The 24,613-nt window shown below is 40.4% G+C and overlaps 1 protein-coding gene across 2 annotated transcripts in view; it reads right to left on the minus strand.

Annotated features, from left to right (window-relative positions):
* mpped2a (metallophosphoesterase domain containing 2a) overlaps positions 1–24,613 on the minus strand; it is a 73,629-nt gene that overhangs the window by 25,302 nt on the left and 23,714 nt on the right. For both annotated transcript variants that reach the window (XM_006793757.3, XM_035909109.2), the window contains one exon: positions 17,805–18,030. In XM_006793757.3, coding sequence (XP_006793820.1) covers positions 17,805–18,030 — 226 coding nt within the window. The remainder of the gene's footprint in view (positions 1–17,804; positions 18,031–24,613) is intronic.

A 24,613-nucleotide genomic window follows, 5' to 3' on the forward strand; every position in this document is an offset into this window, starting at 1 on the left:
ATCATAAAAGATACCTCACATCCTGGCCACTCCCTGTTTGAACTCTTGCCCTCAGGCAGACAGTACAGAGAAATTTGCGTAACGACTAACAGACTCAAACACAGCTTTTATCCAGCTGCAATAACACGTCTGAATACTGCAACAAAAAAAATGCCAATCACGCCACTCTTGTATTAATCTATGCGCTAACTGAAGCATGTATGTGGGGATGTATGTGAATGTTTGTTGATACCTCTTATTAGCACTTTAAGTATTCTATTTATTTTATTATTGAATTTTATTGTTTTATTTATATTTTGATATCGTTAGGGATGATGCAATGATCGGGGACCATTTTTAATTTCGTTGTACCTGTGACAATGACAATGAAGATTCTCTGCAAGATTCTGATTCTAGTTTATAGCTTGTATCACCATTTTTGGAGCCTTTTATATCCTTTTCCCTAGCAACACTAGCACTGCAAACAATGTTCTGACAATGGATATAACTACTTGTTTAATATCACGTGCTGATATTGCAGATGGTTCATAAGGCATGGCGGGAAAAGTATTGACACATTCCGACCTGGCCATCCCTCCCAGTAAACCTGTGTGCAAGCCAGACTTTGTCGTGGCAGATGAAAGTACTGCAAAAGCTGGTTAAACACACAAGCTCTCAACAGCTTTTCATGTATTTTAGAGTGACCTGGGCACTTTAATGTACCATACCTGAGTTGCAAAATGATTACAGGCTAGATATGACAAATGTCTTGGTTTTTTTTAGTTTGTTAATTCAGTAAGCTTCTCTTCTGTGTCTTGTACCTCTATATTCTACTTGCACTGGGGTACAGTCCTCTTCTCTTTTAAGGTGCTTCTAGAGCAAACAAACAAACAAAAACAAATCTTCTAATAGACTGACTTGGTGGGTGCACGTTTAACATGCGTGCACACTCTGTAAATCAACACTGCATGATTGCATGCTGGAGCCACAAACAACCATCTTGTCCCATAGGCTCCAAACCGCCAACCAACCCATTCATTATTCCTTAATGTGGCTGATTCTCACTATTCTCTCTAGGAAAAGACAAGAAAACAAAACAAAAACCCAAAACACTGCCACACTTTCCTGCAGGAGAAAACAAACACAGCAAACAGCCTGTTTAATTGAAATAATCCTCTTGGAAATTCAGTGCACCATACAGCTGCTGGAGGAAAAAGGAAAAGTTTGTGGGTCAGACACCAGTAACAGCGACAGTCACTTAACAGCTGAGGCAGATACAGATCACAAACCTAAGAATGACGCAGATGCACAATAAAGTACAATTTTTCATGAAACACAAAACAAAAACACACAGGAAGGGTGGAGAAGTACATTTTAAGGGGTTTGCTTATGTGTCATCCATTTTGAATGAATGTTTGAACATTTGCTGTCACAAAACAAAAGAATTACCTAATAATGAAGGCAAACAGCTTTGTAGTAAGCCTGAGTGCATTTACTGCTGGTACTTGTGCCGAGGGCCTGCATGGCCCTGAGAACAACCAAGGACTTTTTGTCACAAGCACAAACCAATTCCTGATGCAAACAGGACCGGCGATCTGCAGCTGCATGCTGGACCTAAGCTGAAATGCAGCAAGACAATAAAAACACGGTCTACTCATCTCTACTCCATCATCATTAAGTAAAGAGTGGAGAATGTGAACAGTCGTTATGTTACAGCTCACAAACCAGCAATCATGTACGAACATTAAATCAGAACTGACACTCTTTGGCTTCAGGTTAGAGGAACTCAGTGCTAAAAGCAAGAGCCAAGTCCTTGTGACCCCAGCCAAGTGGAGCATACAGAAGACAATTCAACACTTTAGCTTGCTGGACATAACAGGTCATAATAGGGCTTTCTGCTAGCACCATAAGAATACTATACTGTCTGTTCTCACACCACACTAAACCCTCTTCTGTGGAACCAGCTTCCAGTTTGGATTCGGGAGACAGACACTATCTCTACTTTTAAGATTAGGCTTAAAACTTTCCTTTTTGCTAAAGCATATAGTTAGGGCTGGACCAGGTGACCCTGAATCCTCCCTTAGTTATGCTGCAATAGATGTAGGCTGCCGGGGGATTCCCATGATGCATTGAGTTTTTCCTTTCCAGTCACCTTTCTCGCTCTCTATGTATTAACAGACCTCTCTGCATTGAATCATATCTGTTATTAACCTCTGTCTCTCTTCCACAGCATGTCTTTTATCCTGTCTTCCTTCTCTCACCCCAACCGGTCGCAGCAGATGGCCCCGCCCCTCCCTGAGCCTGGTTCTGCCGGAGGTTTCTTCCTGTTAAAAGGGAGTTTTTCCTTCCCACTGTCGCCAAAGTGCTTGCTCAAAGGGGGTCATATGATTGTTGGGTTTTTCTCTGTATCTATGAAGCGCCTTGAGGCGACTTTTGTTGTGATTTGGCGCTATATAAATAAAATTGAATTGAATTGAATTGAACCGCCACAGTTTTTCCATCATCCCTTTTCCCTTCTGCATTTTCTGTCCATCTCAGTTCAATTCAGTTTAGTTTTATTTATATAGTGCCAACTCACAATAACAGCTGCCTTATGGTGCTTTATATTGTGAGGTAAAGCTTTTATAATAATACAGACAAAACCACAACCATCAGATGACCTCCTTTGAGCAACCACTGCTAGATATTCAAGCGTCCATGCAGAGCTGGGTCTCCAATTCACCGAGCATGGCTTCCAGAGCTGTAAACGGGCTACATTTCTTACAAGTATTGTAATTACTATAGAAGGCCGAGGAGGAGCTGAACATCTGACACACTGAGTGGGAAACTGCGTAAGGGACAGGTGAAGAAGCCATGCTGCTAAACAAGCGAAACCCTAAAGACAAAATGAGTAAGTAAAATGAATATATTTAGCAGAGTGTGCTTTGCATAAAGCATGTGAAGAAAGCACTGTTCACTGTAAAGGCTAAAAATGTGGAAAGACAATAACAGGAATATAACAAGATAATTTTTTTCTATGATGTAGTGGTTATATTGTTCTACATATACTGGTTTCAAGAATGAGAACCAGATACATTTTGATTAAATATTGATAAAATGTAATTGCTGCCCAGTTGTTCTCTTGGGCCTTTGATAGCAGATGACCTCACGTGCTCTGTGTGTATTCTTTACTCATTACATGCATCTGTTGTCCCTTCTGCCCGATCAGGCCTGAATCTGAGGGTTAGCCAGTCTAGGATCAGAGGCTCTGCAGAGCATTGCATGGTGTGCCTTTCTAATTAAACCTGACGCTCCAACTGAAGCCTGCCAATCCCAGGGTCAAAGGTCACCACCCAACCCCTGATACAAGCAGGTACTCAGCCGCTGTGAAACAGGCTGAAAGGCAACCCCCGCCAACAGTCTCCCTTCCCCCATTTGTTTAGCTCAACACTTTCCCTGGTCCTTGCTTCTCCTTTGCTTTTCCTTCAATTTCCTCTACTGCTTCTCAGAGTTTTGTCTTAAAAAAAGGGTGGGGGTGGGGGGGTGGGAAGCCCGCCTTCATGCATTTATCTCGTCCTGACATAGAAGAAGGAGTAGAAAGGAGAAAAGGAAAAGAGCAAGGGGAGGAAGCGGAAGAGCTTTTAAACAATGACTGAACATCTATAGGAAACTCGCACTTCAGAGGCCTTTTAGGTATGAACGTGTGGGAACCATCGCTCTGAAGGCCATCAGCAGAGGGCTAAACATGTCTGAAGAAAAATAAATATACTGTAGATGAAGCAGTTGCTGCTGCACGCGCCTCTCATGTGAATGATCCAGTGTGTTCATCAGAACAAAGGAACAATGTTGACCTCTACATATCTGTTCTGTAAGAGACAAGTGGAACAGGACCTTCTTGAAATACAGTGAAAAATTCTTTGGGGATGCTGAGCTAAGGAGAACAACTGCACCAAAGTGGTCCATTTAATCACAATCATATATATATATATATATATATATATATATATATGCAAAAAAAGAGTGAGGGAGGGAGGACAGAAAACAGTAACCGCTTCAAATGCAGCGTGAAAGTTCCTTGATGAATTCGGTCCAGCAAAAACTAACCTGAGCTGTAAACACAAGTCGCACGGACTCTGAGATCTCTTGTTTACTGGTCAGAGTTGTAGCAACAGGCCGACTTTGGAGGTCAGACACGACAGGCTGCAGAGGAGTAATCACTGCTACTTTTTTTTGCCTTTTAGCTTTCCAAACCAAGATCAGCTGCTGGTTGTTAACATCCAGCTTAACACTTTCCTACCCAGAAACTATTGTGTTGTTTTCTTTGTTTTCTTTTTTAAATGTAGTTTTGTTTTACGTGAATTTACATGTTCAATCCTATTCTAGTCTCGTCTAGTTTTGTGGTTTATCTGATATGGAGACACATGCAAACACACTGACAACCCGAATGCAAAATTACAATGTATTGCATCAGATGTTACAGTTACCACCCATCGCCCATAATGGAACATATTTATCAGCATGAATCCAGATAATATATCAGATTATTACGCATTTTTTATTAAATTTATAGCAAATAAATATTTGTGGAACAGAAGAAATAAGAGAACATGATCCAGTCTTCCATTTTCTCAATCATTTATCCCACTTAAGGTCACAGATGTCATATGGTGGAATATTGGGCACATCTTGACCAGGTTACTACTCTTTCACAATGAGAGACACAGAAAGCCAGAAAAACACGTTCTCACAAAATGGATACATTTATATTTATATAGGATGCAAACTTTTCTTTTGGTAGGTTATATTTTTATTAAAGATCAGAAAGACAGACAAAATGAAAATGAGTCCAAGAAACACATCAATCTCTGTCAACGCAACCAAATTTAGCTTAAGATGAGATGCATCTCCTCTTCACCTCCTGTTAAGTGTCTCACAGCCACAGATGGATGGCATTTCTCACCCTTGTGCAAAAAAATCAAGGGCTTCCACATAAAAGATGGAAACCATATTAGGTGAAAAGAGCCAGGTGACTCATAGCAGGCAGTGCTGCGGATTGATGTCATTTTTTTATGTAGAGACTGTGCTCTATATTTCAGGTACATTTTAGATGCATTATTTTCCTTAAGTTTGGCTTCACAAATTTAAGAAGAGGAGGAAGTTTCTATCCCAGGGATCAGGTCACTGCCATCTTGGATAGTGTGGACCGAGCTATCACGCTTTCTGAAAAAACACACACACCAGCAAACCGTCAGGAACAATTACCTTCCAGCCACAGGCTCTGCGCATTCTGTAACCAGAGCCTGTCCACACTACCAACAGCAACCTGACCTCAGCAGCACCAACAGTCTGCTACACCATGAGAGACGAAACACAGCTTTGGCTCAGCAAAATATAAAATTATTACTTTCATACACAGAACACTTTTTTTTTTTGCCCGCATTACAGCTAACTCATGACTGTACTGCTAACATAAACAGAGCAAACGTTTGAAATTATTCATCATCCTTGGAGAAAAGGAGGGAAAATGTGACACTAAATATCAAAATCAAGGGCAACTTTGGTTTATTATGCCTTAACTTTATATTTTTTCATTTCTAACAGAACTGATTCTCTGATGAAAACTGAGAAATCCTACAACCAAAGACACACAGAACAGCTTCAATCCAAAACAACAAAAACAATCAGTCAATACAAACCAAAACCTGACGTCCGGAGAGGCTTCTAAATCGATACCAAACTAAATGACTAATCTGTCTTTTATTGGATCCACCACAAGTGTCAAGAAAACGTCACCACAATTCCCACAGCGTCTGGATACGAAATGGGCTGGATCAAAGCAAAAGGAGGCAGCAGGGGTTTTTGTTGTCTCCGTTGGGAGATTCTGATATGACACTAGATAAATGTCCAAGTGTTTCTTCTTGAAAAACTGTAAACCTCTACACCAAATCTGGCAGCGTGCCAGCGTTTTCATGGAGCAGATTTAAGTTATGCCATGTTAAAGTAAAACAGCTGTCACCTGGAATGAAATTCATTGTGATTTCACTGCAAACAAAAACTTGATCTTATTTCTGCAAACTTGAAACTTAACAAGCTGACAAGATTGAAAGCCAGAGTAAATGGATTATCTTTTCTTTTTCCAAGTGAATCTTGCACTTTAGCCCAGAGATCCAGAGCAGGATTTTGGCTGTGTCAGCCTTTATCCAGGCCTGCGAGTGTATGATGGAGCGGCCGGCCGCTGCGTGGAAGACCTCTGCCTGCCCAGCCGGTGACTGATGCGCATGAGGCCATAGAGGAGAGCTTTATTAAACGACTGCAAAGACCCATCACTCTCCTTCTGACATATTGGGGGCTCACCTTGGGCTGGGGATGGGAGGTGCAACCAGAAGGAGTCAGGGAGACGTAAAACACTTAGTCGGCCTGTATTAACACACCGCTGTGAGGATGTGCACTACAGTTGTACTTTTCCCCTAGTATACTACACATTTTCATTTTGATGTTCTTGTTGCATAATGCCCATATGACAAATATACGTGCCTGCATGTGTGTGTATATTGTGAGTGATTTAGAAGGAAACACTGGAAGTCATTATAATGTGGAGAGTGACCCTCTCACTCACTCTTCTGACGCACACACTGGAAACACTTTACACAGCTGCTAACCTGGATGCCCCCACCCTGCCTCCAACACCAGCTGCAGGAGGCTCCACACAGTCTGCATCTCTGTAACTCTGCAGCTGTAGTAGCACCCATGGGTGCGCACATACAGCAGGCGCATCCACCACAATAGAGCCCAGCTAACAGATGCTTGATGATTTCTGTTTTATGCGCCATTAAGCTAAGGTGGCACCATTTGAACATCAATAAATCATTAACTCATTAATGAGCTGAAATATTGCAGTAATTAATGAGACACTTGGAAGTCTGTAGTCTGGGTAAAAATGTATGATTTTTAGATCCTTAGATATAAAAGTTGTCGGTATAGTTCAGTTTCAGATGGTCACCTAATTTTTAACTCTATGTAAACTTTTTGCACTACACTAAATGCAAACTTCAGAAGGAATTTAGTACTAACAGAGTGTATAGGCTTTAATATAATAATAATAATAAAAAAAGAATAAATGAATCGCTCCACTTCAGTAAAAGGGAAACTAAGAGCATGACTATAAGAATCAGAGTCTTGAGACTGAAGTCAAATCTGATGAATTGCTTTAGATGCTAAAAAGACAAAGAGGGCTTTTGCAACAGGGGTTAAATGGGTTAAACTTTAAAATTAAAGATAAAATGTCTTTAAGCCCTGGTAAGTATTAGACTGTTACCGTGAGTTTATGTTCATAGGTTGCAGGTTCCCAAAGTCTTATTCTATATTCACATTACTTGTTTTAACCCATCGTGAGAGGGGTTAGCTACTGAGATTAGTAGCCAAGTTATTTTTTTTCATGGAAATCTGAGAAGAGAATGATTTTCATTTTAATTTATAAGGTAGTTTATCAAACAGCTGTACATTAATTTTCTAAGACTTCCATCCATTTGTTTTCTATGACATTACAAGAATTTCTGGATAAAAAATTAACTAAGCCATTGAAATGCATTTACACAGAGATGAAGTGTTTAAATTTAAAGTGCAAGTGCTGTTACCACTGCGTGGTTTGAGCATAATGTGACGCGTCAGGTTCAGAAAGTTTCACTGAGTGAGGTCTCTGCAGAGTGAAAGAAAGAGGGCAGAACGGCTGTGAAGCCCTTGACTTTTTGGTGACGGACATTTATCAGGGCCCATTGCCTCATTGGAGGTGAAGCTGCCATGTGTTCTCACTCTGACAGGTAAAATAGTGTGTCACCACATGTGTGTGCGTGCGTGTTTTTGTGTGTATGTGGTGGGCAGACGGCCAACAAAAACTAACAGAGGCTGGCGCCAACAGAGAGGTGACTTAGGGGTGATTAAGCTAAAAGCAGCCAACACAAATGCCAGATCTTGTTGACGTGGACAAATGAAAATAGCGCAAGTTAAAACTGCCTCCACTCACCTTACTAAAGTTTGGAAATAACTGCATAACTGTGAGGAAATTGTTGTAAAGAGAGAAAAGAGAAACATGACTCTAGTTTCTTAAGTGCCAATTAGTATATGCTGTTAATAGAAATGATGAAATCCTTAACATTGCATATTTGGCCCATAACGACCTCCCCCACTGATAAGGATGGATTTGGGCCTAAGAAGGAAAAGCTAGTTCGACAAAAAGAAGACATAAAAGTTAAATGGAGAATTCACCGTCACACTGCGAGGGAACTGTGGCATATGTAGGACTTTAGGATCAAAGTCCAAAGTAAAGTTGATACTGCTGACACATTTCTGTTGATGTGCTGTAGTTAATTAGTTGATATAAATAAATCCACTGTGCAGTTTTGCTATACTGTAACCTGGCAGGGCTGTAACCTATCCTAGCTACCAAGCACATCCTGCACAGGTCGCTAATCTATCTCAGGGCTAACACAGAGAAACAGACAACCCATGTGCACACAATCACAACTACAGCAAATTTAGAATCACCATATTAAGCTAACATGCATTTTTATTTTCAGATTTTCAGCCTTCTTTTTGGTTTAAGGACCAATTAAAGATTGTAATACCCTGCCTCTTGCCCTACGACAGCTGGGACAGGCTCCAGCCCCTCTGTGGCCTTGCATTAGATAAGCAGATGAGGATGCATCAAGGTGTGCATAAAAAGAGGTGGATAGAAACCAAACTGTTGTTAGAAAGGCTCTCTCTTAAAACAAAGTCAAGTAACACAGTATTGTTTAACATGTAATCTGTAGCATAACGATTTGCAGTAAAAAGTAAAAAGCTTTGGATCAAATGCAGACAAAAGTATGTGGTCAGGGTGTTTGTATAGAGTATCTATCTGGGGAGATGGGGAGAGGAGGCAAAAATGACTTCAGAGGAACACGCGCACGCACACACACACGGCTGACCTTTACAGTGAAAAATGAATACATGAATACAGCTAAAATCTGCAAATGACAAATCTGCATTTGGCCCTCCAGGTTTCCCCTGAGGTGTGCATCAGAGAGTCAAATGAGGGCAGTCGGATTTAATCTGCCACCTCTGGGAGGCACACACTGAGACGCACACACACACTGACTTGCTACTGAACATACCGAGCAAACCTTGATTGCGATTTCGCTGGTTAACAGAATAAGTACTGAGAAGACCGACAATGGGAGAATGAAGAAAAGGGAAAATGAAATAGAACAGAGGAGAAATGAAAAACAGGGGGGCAGATTTGAAAAGTAGGAGAAACCTAGTCACTCTAAAGTGGATGGCAGAAGGAGGAGGGCTGGGAGGATAAAGGAAAGAGAACACAAGGATCAGTAACAGTTTAACCTTCAGCCAAAGAGTTAAGTTGTGGTCAAGTCCAGAATCACAAAACCGTCTCTACAGCGAGCAGAGCTTATCAGAGTCTGAATGCACGACCCACCCCTCTACCAATGTGTGAGCTGAGCACGCGGTGCATGAAGACGATCCATTTCTAATTTAAAACAACAACTACCGCTACAACATTATGTTTAAACAGCTTGTTTAGCCTGACAAACACTGACAGAACCCAAAACAATACAGCAAACAGTCATAGAAAAAATGGAAAAAACAAGTCACTCGGAATATTTCAGAGTGAGCGAGGAAATTTTATAGCAGCTGAAAAGCCATTTTAAAATCACCATTTGACGACAGTGCTGACCTCTGAAAGAACAGAGCGTCCGACAAGAAGGCTTAGTTTGTAAGTAGCTACAATGTCGCCAAGATTTTAGAGCCACATATTTTAATGGCGCTAAATTATTCAATTATATCTCACACAGAGAAAGACCCTGTTCATATTTTAAAAGCTGTTCAAATATAACGCCTGATCTGTAGTTGGTAAAAGGCAGAATCAAAGTCTTTGCTCTTCAGTGTCTCAGCACAGATCTTAGCATTTTAAGTTTTTAAACCTAAAGCAAAATCAGCAAGACTGCAGGAACAGAACTTTACTTTTATACCGTTTAGAGAGGCCAGAAAAATGGAAATGATGTTGGTATTAAAAAAGTAGATTAATAAAAAGCTAATTCTGTAACTCAACAACTTTCTGTTTAGTTAAAAAAAAATTTTTCGGAGCATAAACACCTCATCTGAAGAAAATCCCAAACTGTCCAGCTCCACGAGACCTTCAGCTGCTCTTAAAGAGGTTTGATTGACAAGGTGCAGAAGCCCGCTCATCCTTCCACAGTGTGCACATACGAGGAGGGGAGGCTTAGCTATTCGGTCTGTTAAGCATCTGTCATTAAACAGTGCGAGTTGTGTGTCTTTCACAGTACACTGCTTTCACTCCAATCCCCTCTCTTTTCCAAACAGGAGTGAACCGGGCCCGAGCACGGCTTTACTCAAAATGTTCCGAACGCAGCACCGGCAGCCACGAGGCATTAGAGTGTTTACCAAGTCAAATAAAATTAGCTTCTGATAACGACGGAAAAGAGGTGGAACATGTTTGTTTTAGAACACACTGTAACGGACACGTGGACATCCGCTGACAACATTTTGTCCTTCGTAACACAGAAGTTGCATTCATAGAGCTGATATCAAATGCAAATGGTTGACAAAAAATAACAGAAAAGACGTTGACGACTAAAGAATCACCAAAGCTAATCTTTTAATCAAACAATTCAAACTGTTCCTGGTCTCAGCTTCTCCACTGCGAGGAGCTGCTGCTTTGATTTCCAGCTGAACCGAACAATCAGCAAGTAGATGTCACCTCAGAAAGCGCAGGTGTGATCATTTTAAAGGCCAATTTACAAAATAATAATCAGGAGCTCAAACGACAAAGAAAGAGCACTTTCACAAGAAATGTTTTGTGTAACCTCTTGCTAATCGCTTCCATACATCACCTCCTTTTTCTTTGCCATTGAAAGTTCAAGGATCTTTTCTTATAGAAGACATTTGTACAACATTTATTCACCATCTTCCTTTTCATGTTTCAGGAGCTGCATTTCGTTGTTCTCAAGGAGGTTACTGTAATTCAAACCCTTAATTCAGCCACAAGTGGAAATAGTTCAACCCACAGGACAGCAAAAAACCACAAAGAATTTATTTTGCAGATTTTTCAGGTCAACTTTTTTTTCTCTCTCGCATAAAAGACATGTGCAGCAAATACAACAGAGTTTTGTTTAGGGGAGGAGAATGGCAGGAGGGAGTTCTTAGATTAAGGATCAATTCAACTTCATGAAGGCCAGCCAGTTTCTTTTGACTTTACTGAAATGGTATCAAGAAGGGAAGAGAAACTTAATTTTATAACTGAATACTGATAAAATGAAATAAAAGGATTGAATGAATTATAATTCATAGCTCAATCTTTAAATCTTTCATTTTAAAATAAGTCCGGTAAAATAACCGAAGTGAGGAAGAAAAGATAGCAAAGGTTTGGGGCTAGAAAACGGCCGACACAAAGAGGCAGGGTCTAAGGGCAGAATTTAAAGACCTCTGCTTTACATGCTGAATTGTAAATACAATGAAGTACATAAAACCTGTACAGTGGTTCTAAAAATCACAGAGCTTGCAGAAGGCCAACATGTTATAGCCTCTCAGTAGAAGACAGACTTATGTTACAAATTTACCTCCCGAACTCCTACAGCTAGTTAACCAACACACATCAACTATAACTATTAATAATGATTTTCACCTGTAGGGGTTAGGAGGAGGAGTACGTGAGATGGTAAAAGTAAAAAAACAAAACAAAACTTGATGTCAGAGTCAATCAGAGGCAGAGTGAGGGGGGTGATCTTCTCAGAATATCGGTGGGAAAAATAACAGTTCACAGAGAGTTCACTTCTCTTTGGAGCTGCATGATAGCGAGGAGTTTGCATCTCTGCTCATCTCTCAATACATTTTTTCCCCTCACTAATAAAACGAGCAGCTCGGGAGACGCATCAAAAATCTGGGGCATTTTTTCCTTCATAGCTGGTTTTCAGATACTCTAGCGGAATTAATCCAAGTTGCCAGCAAAAATTTACCCCATATTTAAGCAACCACAAAGCTATGTCAGTGGTGAAGCTCGACCTTGTTCAAATCCACCTTTATCCCTGAAGAGCTGAGTTCAGAACAAACTTTACTTCTCAGTTTAAGGAGATTAGAAACTTGAATCCATTTGTTTGGGAATATTACTTAATTAAAAAACAGATAGCTGCTCTTCAGTCATTGATCCAAATATTTTCACTGCAAATGGAAACCTAATGACCTGCTGCAGACAAATAGAAAATGGATTATGCTGTCGTAGAATCTCATTTTCATGAATAAGACCTTTAAAACAAACAATCAAATGAAGGACTGATTTTTTTTGTGATGCTGGGAAGAGTTATGGTGACAAAGTTATGTTAGTGTAAGTTGATCAGTACAGATAAAAAACTTAGCATACTTCCTGTTTGCCTTTGCAGTATAGAGATGGACCGATACGATATTACGTATCGGTATGATACTGACCTAAATTACTGGATCGGATATCGGAGAGAAATAAAAAATGTAATCCGATCCATTAAATATCACGAAAGCACCTCACAAAACTTGCAACATGGCGTAACTCAGCTCATAACCATAGCACGTCAGACCAGTATGCGTCACGTGATAGAGTGGCTGTGGTGTGTGAGACCTGTTGCTGGTCTGGTTGAGCAGTTGGAGCCTCACTACCAAACCAGCATTTCATCTCCGAGAAAGTTATCCCACAGAGAAGTAAAGCAAGTGTGTAAGTTCGTCTCTGAATGTTTGTAAAGCATTCCCACGCTAAGCTTAACAACCGATATATGGAGCGACTGCCTCTTCCCTCTCTCTCTCTCTCCTGCTGCTACTTCAGTCATGAAACTGATCAATAATCGGCTGATCAGCTTTTCTGTCGTGACTCCGTCTCTCTTGTTTGTTTATCGCCCACTTTGCACCAGAAAGAGGAAACCAGCGGCTAAACAACAGCGGAATGTTTAAGCTTGACAAGCTGTTAGAATTTATTTAATATTACTTTCTACACCAGGATCCTTTTCTACGTAGCGGATGGCTGGTAACTGTGCAGGGGCGGATCTAGCAAAGTTTAGCCAGGGGGGCCGATAGGGCATTAACAGGAAAATGGGGTACAAAGACATACTTTTCTTTCTTATTCTCATTTAAAATGTCTAGCTTTTAATAAATAATTATCTGAATCTTACACCGAAAGTTTTAATCTGATGTAAAATGTATAGAAGTCAACTTGCAATACTTGAAAAGTAGATATTTCATTTAAGGGAGGAAACACTACGAATATGCAAAAGCATTTGCTCACAAAACACGCGATGACCTTAAATGAATGTCGTGTTTTTAATTCCACTCCGGACTCGTGAATCTCAACCCAGCAGCAGCGGTAACGTTTGCACGTCCTCTCCCGTTAATGCGGCAGGTAAATAATCAACTAACAGTGCATATTATGTTAGCGCGATCTGCCTTATTACAAAACCTGCCATTACTGTGCATTTAGGTGACCATGATGAGAGAGACAGAGTCTGGCTGGCGCTCACTGGCAGTTCTCGCTGCAGTCTACCGGTAGTGTTTCCTTTCAGGCCAGGATAGACGAATGTCACCGAGCAGTGACTAAGTTTGTGGTAAAAGGCTTGCACCCATTTGCCACAGCAGATACCCCCGATTTTCGGTAAGGGAATGTGTTTAATTGTAGGCAGGGACATTACTGGATATTCTGGTGTAATTGCTACAGAATAATTTATGTTATACTTTGTTATTGCTACAGAAGAATATTTATTTTATTATTTTACATTTACAGTTTTTTTTCCTGGGGACCCTGTGACACCCCATTGAAGAGCCATAGGCTGGATCTCTTAAGATCTCACTGTTGGGTTTGTAAGGCCATGTTACTCCTAAATTTCTATCTTGTTCAAAGAGAAGATAAAAAACAAAGTTCTAAGCTAATCGACCTTAGTGTTCTCCTTTTTTAATCGATAAGAGAATTGATAAAGAATCGAATCGTTTAACAGAATCGAAAATGGAATCGGAATCGTAAAAATCTTATCAACACCCATCCCTACTATTAAGTCTATTAATATATACCCTAGAGTACTACAGTACTTTTTCCTTTGGGAAGATACCATCTGTGCAGTCTGCAATTCTGTTGAAGAAAGATGTTGAATCTATTTAATTATTGTAGAAAAATAATTGATTTGTGCTTTTTTTTTTTTTTTTTTTTTTTTTTACACGTGCATTTAATTAAAGTTGACTATGTCAATCAAGCATAACGAGGTGGAGGGTGGGGGGTGGTTCCCTATTTTTTTTGCAGTGTATTTTTTGCATACAGGTATAACAGAATAGCTTTAGTGGTTTTTTTGTTTTTTGTTTTTTTTTTAAACTTGAGTATGAACTTATACAAAATGCAGCAAAATATATAACCCCCCACCCAGTTTTATTGATTAAAAAAATACACTATATCGGATTCATATCGGTATCGACAGATATCCTAATTTATGATATCGGTATCGGACATAAAACAGTGGTATCGTGCCATCTCTAGTATAAACCTGAGTAACTGATTCAGTAGCTGATCTGTTTTGTGAATGCAAAATTACTTCAGTGGATTTCGTGTAACACAACAGTGCTACTTTGAGAAGAATATTTGAAGTCCTGTATCCCTCTGTGCTGGAGATAATCTAAATATCTGTATTGTGGTGTGTGGAGAAGAACACATGAAAAGTGTTTTCTCCTTCAAAGTGAAAACAATCAGCTCTTTCATCTTACATGCAGAGAGAGGTAAGTGGACTCAAAAACTAAAAATCAGGTTTTTCTTCTCGGAGCAAACAAGCTTTTGAAAACAGAAGTTCAAATCACAAGAAACATCCAGACTGCCTTTCGATCATTTTTTGTACCTGTCGTTAACAATACATATGTTTTAACTAGACAAGGCTGCAGCAATAATTATTATTATTATTATTATCATTAAGGCTGCGACATTTCACGCGTTTTTAAAATAGGTCACTGGGGATATGAACAAATGCCTATTTATTAACATATATGGGAAAACTGCAATATCTAAAAGGCATGATTTTCTGAAAAAGGCCAGTGGCATTTATCATGAGACTAAAAGTTGCTATACACACACACACACACACACACACACACACACACACACACGGAGGTAAGCACCACAAACTGTATTTTCAGGCTTTCGGTAATTTTTCTAAGGCCATTTAAGAAAACGAATGAAAACAGATGCTCATTAAAACAATTTCTCTGGTTAAACCACCCAAAACTGGAGAGGTTAGTTCAGACAATACAAGGACAACCTGCAGTGGCAGAAAATGTTCACTGCTCAGGCATGTAATTATCTAAAATCTGGAAAATTGTGACCAATAAACATTCATAAATAATCAATTCAATTCTGTTTTATTTGTATAGGGCCAAATTACAACAACAGTTGCCTAAAGGACCTTTTTTATGGCAAATTAAAGATTAGAGTAATACAGAGAAAAACCAACAATCGAGACAACCCACTTGGCAACAGTGGGAAGGAAAAACTCCCTTTTAACAGGAAGAAACCCGTTAAAGCAGGAGGAGGTTTAGGGAGGGCAGCTAGCTGCTGAAAATGGTTGGGTGTGAAGGAAGGTTGCGGAAGAGAGCCAGAAGCACAGTGTCAATTTCTTTACAGTGAGTACTTTCAAATTGCTTGTGCACCTTCAGCTTTTTACTCTGTAACAACCTGAACAGGACATTTAGAAAAAAAAAACATTTTCTAAGCAAAGATCTTTATTGTGGCTCTGACTGCTTTGATGGATGCTCAGGTTTGAATATTCATTTCACGTCAGGTTTTCACTCATGTAAACATAAGCAACTTGCTTTTAAAGCAGTAGCAGCAGCAGCAGCTTAGAGGACGACTGAACCCCGAGCCGCATTTATCAGGTGGTTGTTACACGCTACATTTCCTGAGTGATGCTGTCGGGTCCCGGCCTGTAGCAGCAGACCGCTGAAGGCTCGGAGGAGCTCGGCCACCCAGGCGGCGAGATGGCGAGCTGTTGATGAAGTGAGGGGTCACTGCAGGGATAAGTGAGACCTCACACTGGACAAGGAGTCCAGACCTCAGGCCACGGTGGCATATGGGTGTGAAGGAGTTGAGGAAGCTGAGCAGGAGTAGGTGGGGGGGGGGGGGGGGGGGGGGGGGGGGGGAGGCCAAGCTGTCCACTCGGCCTCTCACGAGACCCCCAGCTGTCACAACAGACATTTACCAGGCCTCACACTAAACACCCACCAGGGAGAAGGGGAGGGGTAGCATCCTTCCCCTTTCAAACAGAGGAATGGAATAGAGGAAGGACGGAGGGGGAAAAAAAGAGTGTAATCTCATCTTCCTGCTCCTGTGATGTCTGAGGAATGCTGCGTTTTGCCCCCGCCTCTTCCCTGCCACTCTCCTCTGCCACTTCTGAAGCCAGGCTGCAAACCTGCTAATTATAGCCGCTAAAGGATGAACGTGTGACCTCAATAGTTATTTTAGGTCTGCTGTGCAAAGAGAGCAGAGACAGTCACAGCAGGACGGGGAAAGCTCCAGCCTAAACTGTCACACAGCAAGACACACAGCTGCAGTGCAGGCGAGCCAAGGTCAGACTGCAAGACTGTTCAGATACTGGGAGATGACAGCAGCTCACACTGAGCTACAGAGGTTTCTTTCTATTTGGCTTATCAAGCAAAGGCAAATGGATCAGATACCTCAATAAAAAGGACCTTAAGGCACAGGATACTGGCAAGGAGCAGTTGTCCAAGATCACCAGGACAAAACTGCAGCTTCTGGGATTCATTAGATTTAATTTGATAATGCTTTAAGACTAAAATAATTAGTTAATTATCAGATTAACAGATACAGACACATATGGACATTTCTATGGAGTGAATCACTGAAAAAATAACTCATGGGTGGATGAGTGTGGCGATGTTTTAAGCAGAGATGACCGATGGTTAGATTTACTGCAGGTTGTACGTTATGGCGCTGCTTTCATATACATGTACATTTAATATAGCATATATTAAATGTATTTGCTTTACCATTCGGCTTAATCAGGTTTTATGTATGGTGTGTGTGTGTTTTAAGTTTCACCTTCCTAAAAGATCTCCTCCAGAGAACTATAAATTCTTAAAATCAATTAGCGAATGGATGATAGCATTCTTTAAAAATATGAAATATAAGTATTAAAAGAAAACACGCACATATCAAATCCTTATCTGGCGCGGATTTCTACTTCCATGGTGCAAAAATCCATGCTCTATATGAATATTTATAAAAAATACAGGACAGGACAACAGTAGATTCAGCAGTAATCTCAGGAGAGTTTTCGTCATCCTCAATTCTTTGCGCACACACTTCTCACTGTAAGAAGAACTCCCCTCTGCAGTCGTCTGCTGAATGAACGCCTCTCACACCATCTCCGTACCCAACGTGCTCCCCTTCCAGCATTACTTCCACACCTGAGAGGCTATTCACAGCGTCCTGGTACCACACGTATCACTTAACCCTGTGTCAAAACACAGGTGTAACATAAGCACGAGGTGCAGGCGAAGGTCCTGAGCTCATAAAGGAATGTGCGTTCTGGGAATAACGCTCTGCATGTACGAGAGGCCCCTCGCTGTGAGCGTGCAGCAGACTAAAGAGTTACTGCAGCGAGTAGCTGGAAAACAGCCAGAAACTGACAGACTTGGAGAAGGCATACTGTCACCTCAGGGATCCACAACACGATGAGACAGAAACGTGACTCAGCGGTTATGCTGGGCAGACAGTGAGGAGAGCAGTTTTAGTCATTAACAAAAAGCAAGTAAACAGGTGGCACTCTTACCATGGTGTCCCGTATATCCGGAATCCCTTTATGGTGACGTCTGAGTCCTGCAGGTACACACAGTTTGTGAGCAGCGACTGGACATTGTCAAAGTCCTCTGGTTTGAGCTTGGACACTGAGGGGAATCGGTAGTAATCCTGCTTGACCAGCTCAGCCATAAAGTCCTTATCGAAGGTCAGCTCATGGTTCCCCGCGATTACTACCTTAAACTCATACGGTAGGCCACCTAGAAGATAGAAGAGAAGCCAGGAAGAGGATGGTGAGCCGAAGTCCCAAATCCACACACACTACACACTAAGCTCTGGTTGGAATTGTTTTCGGGGGATCGATAGGCAAGACTGCCTTCCTCAGACATTTTTAGCACTTCCGACCTTACCTGAAACAAACGAGCATATACACCTTATTTGCAAGGTGAGTGTAGTGATATGGGACCTTTGTGGTATATTTTTGACCAAAAAATTAAGAAATAGTGAGATAGATCTCTCAGAGTTTTGCTTATTATAGCAAGTTGCACGTTAAAGCTAAAACTCTAATAATTACCTTAGTCTTTTTATTCCTGTAGATGCAACCTAAAGAGAACCTCTCATCCTCTCACATCACTGGTCGACAGCACTATAGTGTCAAAAGTAAAAACTTAAAGAGACCTAAAGGTCAGTGTATGGCTAACATTTAAATTGATCTGATCCTTTGAAATTGACTTGTTGTGCGTTTCTGTACAGATCTTTGTCAAAGGCTTTAATATCCTGTGTCCTTCAGTTGCAGATTTCTGTTATGAGCACAATACGTGATTCAGCCTTAATATTATTCTTCTGCCAAAGCAGAGGCTGAGAAGCATCAAGGTTTATACACAACCCACTAAACCAAGTTTCGAGAAACTTGCAGGAGAGGTGGAGGCCAAACAAAGCGAGAACTCATTAACTTTTGATGCTGATCTGGATCACTTTCTTTAAAACTAGCTTTGCTGCTCTCCTAGTGCCCCTCTGCAATATTAAATCAATGAGAAATGAAAGAAACATTAAAAAAGTTCACTTAAACTGAGAAAAGTTTAAACCTTTATTCTTTTGACCCAATTTTTTTTTTTTAATTCATGGGAGTTATACAAACATGGCCTATACCAAGGCTTGGCACGTTAATTGTGTACCCTGCCTTAGAGTTTGCCCTCTAGTCCCTAGATCGAATAAGGTGTTCTGAGTCAAATCAGATTTGGCAGTTTTTTAAAGGCTGTTAATTTATCTATATCGAGCAGTTTAAGGCTGAACAGCATTTTATAAAATCACACAGTAGCTGTATGTATTTTCCACCTACTCTCTCTCTACAGACACAGCAGTTTATCCCAATAGTTTGTATATAAAGAATACACTCCCTCAATCGCTCCCTGTATACCTAACCCTGAGTACAGATCAGGGCTGGAAAGAAACTCAGATAATTGGAGGGAAAAATACCCTCAATTCAGACAGTCAAAGAGGTTACAACCACAGCTGACGGCTCAGTTTGACCCCAACAGACCACCGTCTATCTCTGTAGATGCCAGGCAGCTGGAAAAGGCATGAACCTGAACTAAATAGCGAAGAACATCTATTACAATTCTCATCCCCTCATCTTTCAACTTCTGCTGTGCCCTTTTCGCTCTCCTCTGTCGAGGTGATTTGTCCTGGTACCCCTTCGCCATCAAGAAACTGACTTACTACTTTATTCCAGCCGACTGAGCACTCAACAAAAAGGGCCTGGCCTTCATCACCCTTCGACTCACTCTCTATATTTCTTTTCTCCCCCCCCCACCTCCTGGATTCTGTGTTTTAGGCTTCCTGGTGCTCTTGCTCCAGTCCTCCTTCCTTTGTCTTCTTGAATGCCCTGCGGAATATGTATAGACTAATATGCAGGCTCATTTTGTATAGTCAGTTGAGAAAAAGCCATGAGAAGAATGAGCTCTGAGGGAGCGGTAGTACTCTGCCGGCCCCAAACACAACTGTTAAAACAGACAATCTGACCACAGCTAATGATTTTTGTTTTAAAATAACGGATTAACCTCCTGGGGTTTTCTTGAATTATCTAAAAACTGTTTGGTCTACAAAATGTTAGACAATGTTTCTTTAGCCAAAAAGTCTTTCAACAAGTTTCATTGTTTAGTTACACCAACCTCCAAAATCCAAACATTTTATGCTCAGTATCAAATAAAAAAAGCAGACGTGCGAGTCTAAGCTAATGCATGTTTGGCATTTCTGCTTAACAAATTACACAAATTATAAATCAATTATTAACATCCTTCCAGATTAATTTTCAATCATTTCCAAGCACATTCTGTCAGGTATTGGATCTACTTTAGTGGGAAGGTTTGGATAAAATGAATACTGACTTGTTGCTATGCTAATGAATTCATCCTGATTACTTAAGTGCATTTCTTAACACACGATGCCACACTTGCTGGCTGTCATGCCATATAGTTCTGTCAAAGAGTGACTGTTCATACCTGGTACTGTAGTGGCCTTCTGCAACAAGGTATGCGTCTGGTTTTTGTTTCATAATGCATACACAATTTCACAAGCTGTGAACGTTAATATATGGAACTTCAAAAGAAAAGGAGTTGTGTAATTGCAGACGTTACACAGTCTAAATATGAGATGAAACACACACAAATATGACACTAAACGGATGATTGTGCAGCCAGCATCCCTTGGTCGTCCAGATGAAGACAGAGGTTTGTATTCAAGCAGGTTTAAGCTGACTTTAGGAGATCTGCTAAACATGCTCAATTACAAAAATGGTAGAAATTCAGTGTGTGTAACACTACAGTGCTATTACAGTTTTATAAGTGAGATGTCTATATCTATCTATAAAATGGAGTTTGACAGGAAGGCAGGTGATCCCGGTTTTGTGTAAAATGCTTTTCTGTGCTTTGTTTTAAGTGTTGCCATTTATAGAGGAATGCTGTGATGCAAGCGAAGAGGATAAATTGAATAAAATGCTGAATAAAAAGTCCAATAAAGAGTATTTATTGACTAAAATTGGTTTGGATTCATAACGGAAAGTGGAAGAAAAAAAAAATTGAGCATATTGCTCAATTTCTGCAGTGGCCAAGACCAAAACTGGAACTAAAACTAATAGAAAGTGAATGCAAGAGAATAAAAATTCAATCAAAAGACATCAGCTCAAGACAAACAAAAAGTCTGCCACATCCAGCTCAAGTGTCTGTGTGTGTGTGTGTGTGTGTGTGTGTGTGTGTGTGTGTGAATGTCTGGAAAAGAGTGTGTGTGTTCTCTAATACTGGAAATGAAAGAATCATGGCTCCCCGGTCTATAGGTTTCATTCCCGCTGCTCTAAATTAGCTCTCGTTGCATCTCGGGATCATAAATTCCAGTGTAAACTTAAATGAGAGCGCCGTCTCTCAGTCCCCCAGCACTCTAACTGGATCACGCATCCATTTGCACGCTCACACACAACCCAAAGCGAATCATCCGACACCAGGCAGGGAAAATCTGGGGAAAACATAATTACCATCAAACAACTCCGTCTCCATTACTCCACTGGGAATTTCTACTGCTTTTTATTGCTACCGTGATACATCTAACATCCTGATGCTGTGATACACCTGGATTTATTTTTCATTCTTCACCGACAGCCAGAGGTATGAAGGAGAGTACAAAGATCAAAACAAAACTCTGAAGAAAACGACGCACTGAAATGTTTTGTCATACCTCTCAAAGAGGCAGACGAGACATTTAAGACGACATCTGCACATTAAAAACATTTCATTTAGAAAGTGTTTTCCACAGTGCAACACTAAAAATACACACTTTGCCAGGGTTGAATAGGAGTTTAATAAATCATCCTTTTGTCTGTTTCTATAAATTCATCCCTTAAGACATGCAGAGTAATCAAGCTATGCAATTGTATTTAAAAATCTATTTTAATTAGAGCCGAAACAAAAAATATACCCCTATTTAACAAAACAAACGTTCACTCATTAGTCAGTATCTAGATATTTAAATATCAGGGTTTCAGCTCAGAGTTGGCCTATGTCAGTAAACATGACCGGCAATAATACACTCCAGTGTTCTGCCTTCTTACTAGAAGCCAAAGGAAAAAGATATATAAAACCCACCGACTTCATTAACATTATTTACCTACTTACTTCCATATATTTTGAGATGAATTTAGTCATTTTTGATCATGCTAGTCCCTTTCATAGTTTGTCTCTTCAACTGTCACCGTGTGTGTGTGTGTGTGTGTGTGTGTGTGTGTGTGTGTGTGTGTGTGTGTGTGTGTGTGTGTGTGAGCTGGAGGGTAGAGCAGTGTGTAGTCAGTGAGGTAAGACAGGGAGAAGAGAAAATAGTGAATAGAGATGATGACAATCCAGCATCAAAAGCTTCCCGGCAACTGTTAATTACTAGAAAACAAACAATGGACTGACATCATTGAACCCCAGTGTCTGATTGCAGTGGAGCTTGTCCTAACTATAGCCTCGCTGACCTACTCGTAGATACAGTCTATATGGAAAGAATTCACTGTTGTTCACTCGTTCCACACAGCGTCATGTTACAACCTTATTCCAAAATGGATTAAATTCAGTTTTCACCACAAAATCCTACACACAATATCCTATAATGACAAGGTGAAAGAAGTGTCTTTGAAATTCCTACAAATTAAAAAAATATATATATAAAATAAAATAAAGAGGTGCAAAAGTAGGGATGGGAATGAAGAAGAATTTAGTGATTTAAATTGCATTAGCAATATGACTTATCAATTCGATTCCTTATTGATTTTCACTGGGTTCTCTTTGAATCTCCACCATTGGTAGAGAACAAAACAGAGCAAAGAAACCAAACACAAAAAAACAAACAAATGAAAGCATTTATCCTGTGATCGTTGGAGGGAAAACAACATTAATGAATGCTAATGATGCTATGTGTGTGCTGGAGGTGGATATTTTACATCTCTAAGATGATGACCTCAAATGCTGTTTAGCAGGAAAAAAACACAACTGAAAAAAACTGGAGATGTTTGGGGTTTTTTGTTTGTTTTTTTGCAGCTTGATTAGGTAATTGAGGTGATTGTACGTTTTGAAGTTGGGCCAAATGATTTATTCTTTACCCACAAAAATGCGCGCGCGCACACACACACACACACACACACACTACAGAGCAGCTTGGGAGCAGCTTAAAGTAGGAGATCAGAGTCAATGCTCAGCCATCAGACAGTCCGGGTCAGGGAGATCTCGCTTCTCAGCATCGATCTCCAATGATCTCCAAGAGGCCAAACAGCAGTCGATGGCCCGGACAAACTGCTGTCTCCTCTGTAGTGTGAGAGGAGCAGATAGATGAGGCAGCACAGACTTTTCAAAAAAAAAAAAAAAGCTGCACACCTACAACAAATTCCTCCTCCGTCCCAGAAAATCTGTTCAGATTTATCTGATGAGACCTCTGTTTTTCCCCAGTTTCAGCTTCAATAATGTTTTGTACCATTAAGATGCCCACCTGCAGGATGCCGCTTCTGCCCAATAATTAAACTGCGTTACGCAACCACTGACCTATACATTTTGATCTGGATCTTTCACCCTGAGAAACACTGAAAACAATTACTGAACTGCTGTGCCTGACAAATGTAAAAGACGGTCTAGTCTCCTGGTCTCACTTTCACTCTCTGAAACTCTCCTACATCAACAAGGTCCAAAAGTGACCTTTAAGCCAATATCAAACCTTTGACAAGTACTTGCTTCAAATTCATTTGAAGCCATCTTGCATGTAAAGCTAACAGCAGAAATGAAAGAGCCACAAGATAAATAAACTACATTTCTCTCATTGTGGAGGCTGCAGAGACCTGTGTGTCATCTGAAGAGCAAATGATAAATATGATTAAAAAAAAGAAAAAAAAATACAGCACAATCAAATAATTTTAAATTTAATTATGTAAAAGTGTAACGATGCCGAAAACTAAATTCATTTATTTAAAGGTTTTTTTCCAACAAGCAGCTAGACTACCCCATTGCCATTTTCTACCTCTTCCACTCTACGTCAGTCATTTGAGTTGGAGGACCAGGTCTATAGTCTGCAGACACACAGTCTTCTATGAGGCATTAGCAGGCAGGGTGCTCCCAACTACACAAAGTCATTTTCCACTTTGCTCTGCATCGATTCCCCATTATGGCCAATATCTCTGTTTTCACTCTGGATGAACAAAGCGCACAACCACGTCTGCACACGCAGACACACACGCACTGACTGTCTGCGTTGATGGACAACCTCCTGGTGGGGCCAGGTGCTGTTTAAGGGGGGAAGAAAAGGGACGTGTAAAAGCCAGCATGAGTGTCTGTTCTTTTTTTTGGTATGAGTGCATGTATGATGTGTGTGTGTGTGTGTGTGTGTGTGTGTGTGTGTGTGTGTGTGTGTGTGTGTTTGTTTCAGGGTAATTAAGGGCAAAGCACCTGAGAGTACTTTAAAGAGTCAAGCTGGCAAAGTGGGCGTACTACTGTGACTGACAACCAATCACATTCAGAATTCATAAAGCTGAAAATGCAGACTTTAAAAGGTTTAAATGTGTTCTATCAGCTCTGACCAACTTTTAACGTTTGCAGCAGGTTTTGAACTTTCAACACTCACATTCAGCCTTTCACATTTTAGTTTGAACTGGTTAAGATGCGTCTCAGTGTAGAAAGTCCTCTCTCCTCTACTCTTCATCATGTTTAGCAATATTTTATATATATATATATATATATATATATATATATATATATATATGATAAAAATATTTGCAATGTATCTGCAGTCATGTGTTACATGGAGTATAAAAGCAGTAGGCTGTGAACTCAACAA

The sequence above is a fragment of the Neolamprologus brichardi genome, chromosome 1, assembly GCF_056152115.1.
Source record: "Neolamprologus brichardi isolate AB-2024 chromosome 1, ASM5615211v1, whole genome shotgun sequence".
Classification (NCBI taxonomy): Eukaryota; Metazoa; Chordata; class Actinopteri; order Cichliformes; family Cichlidae; genus Neolamprologus; species Neolamprologus brichardi.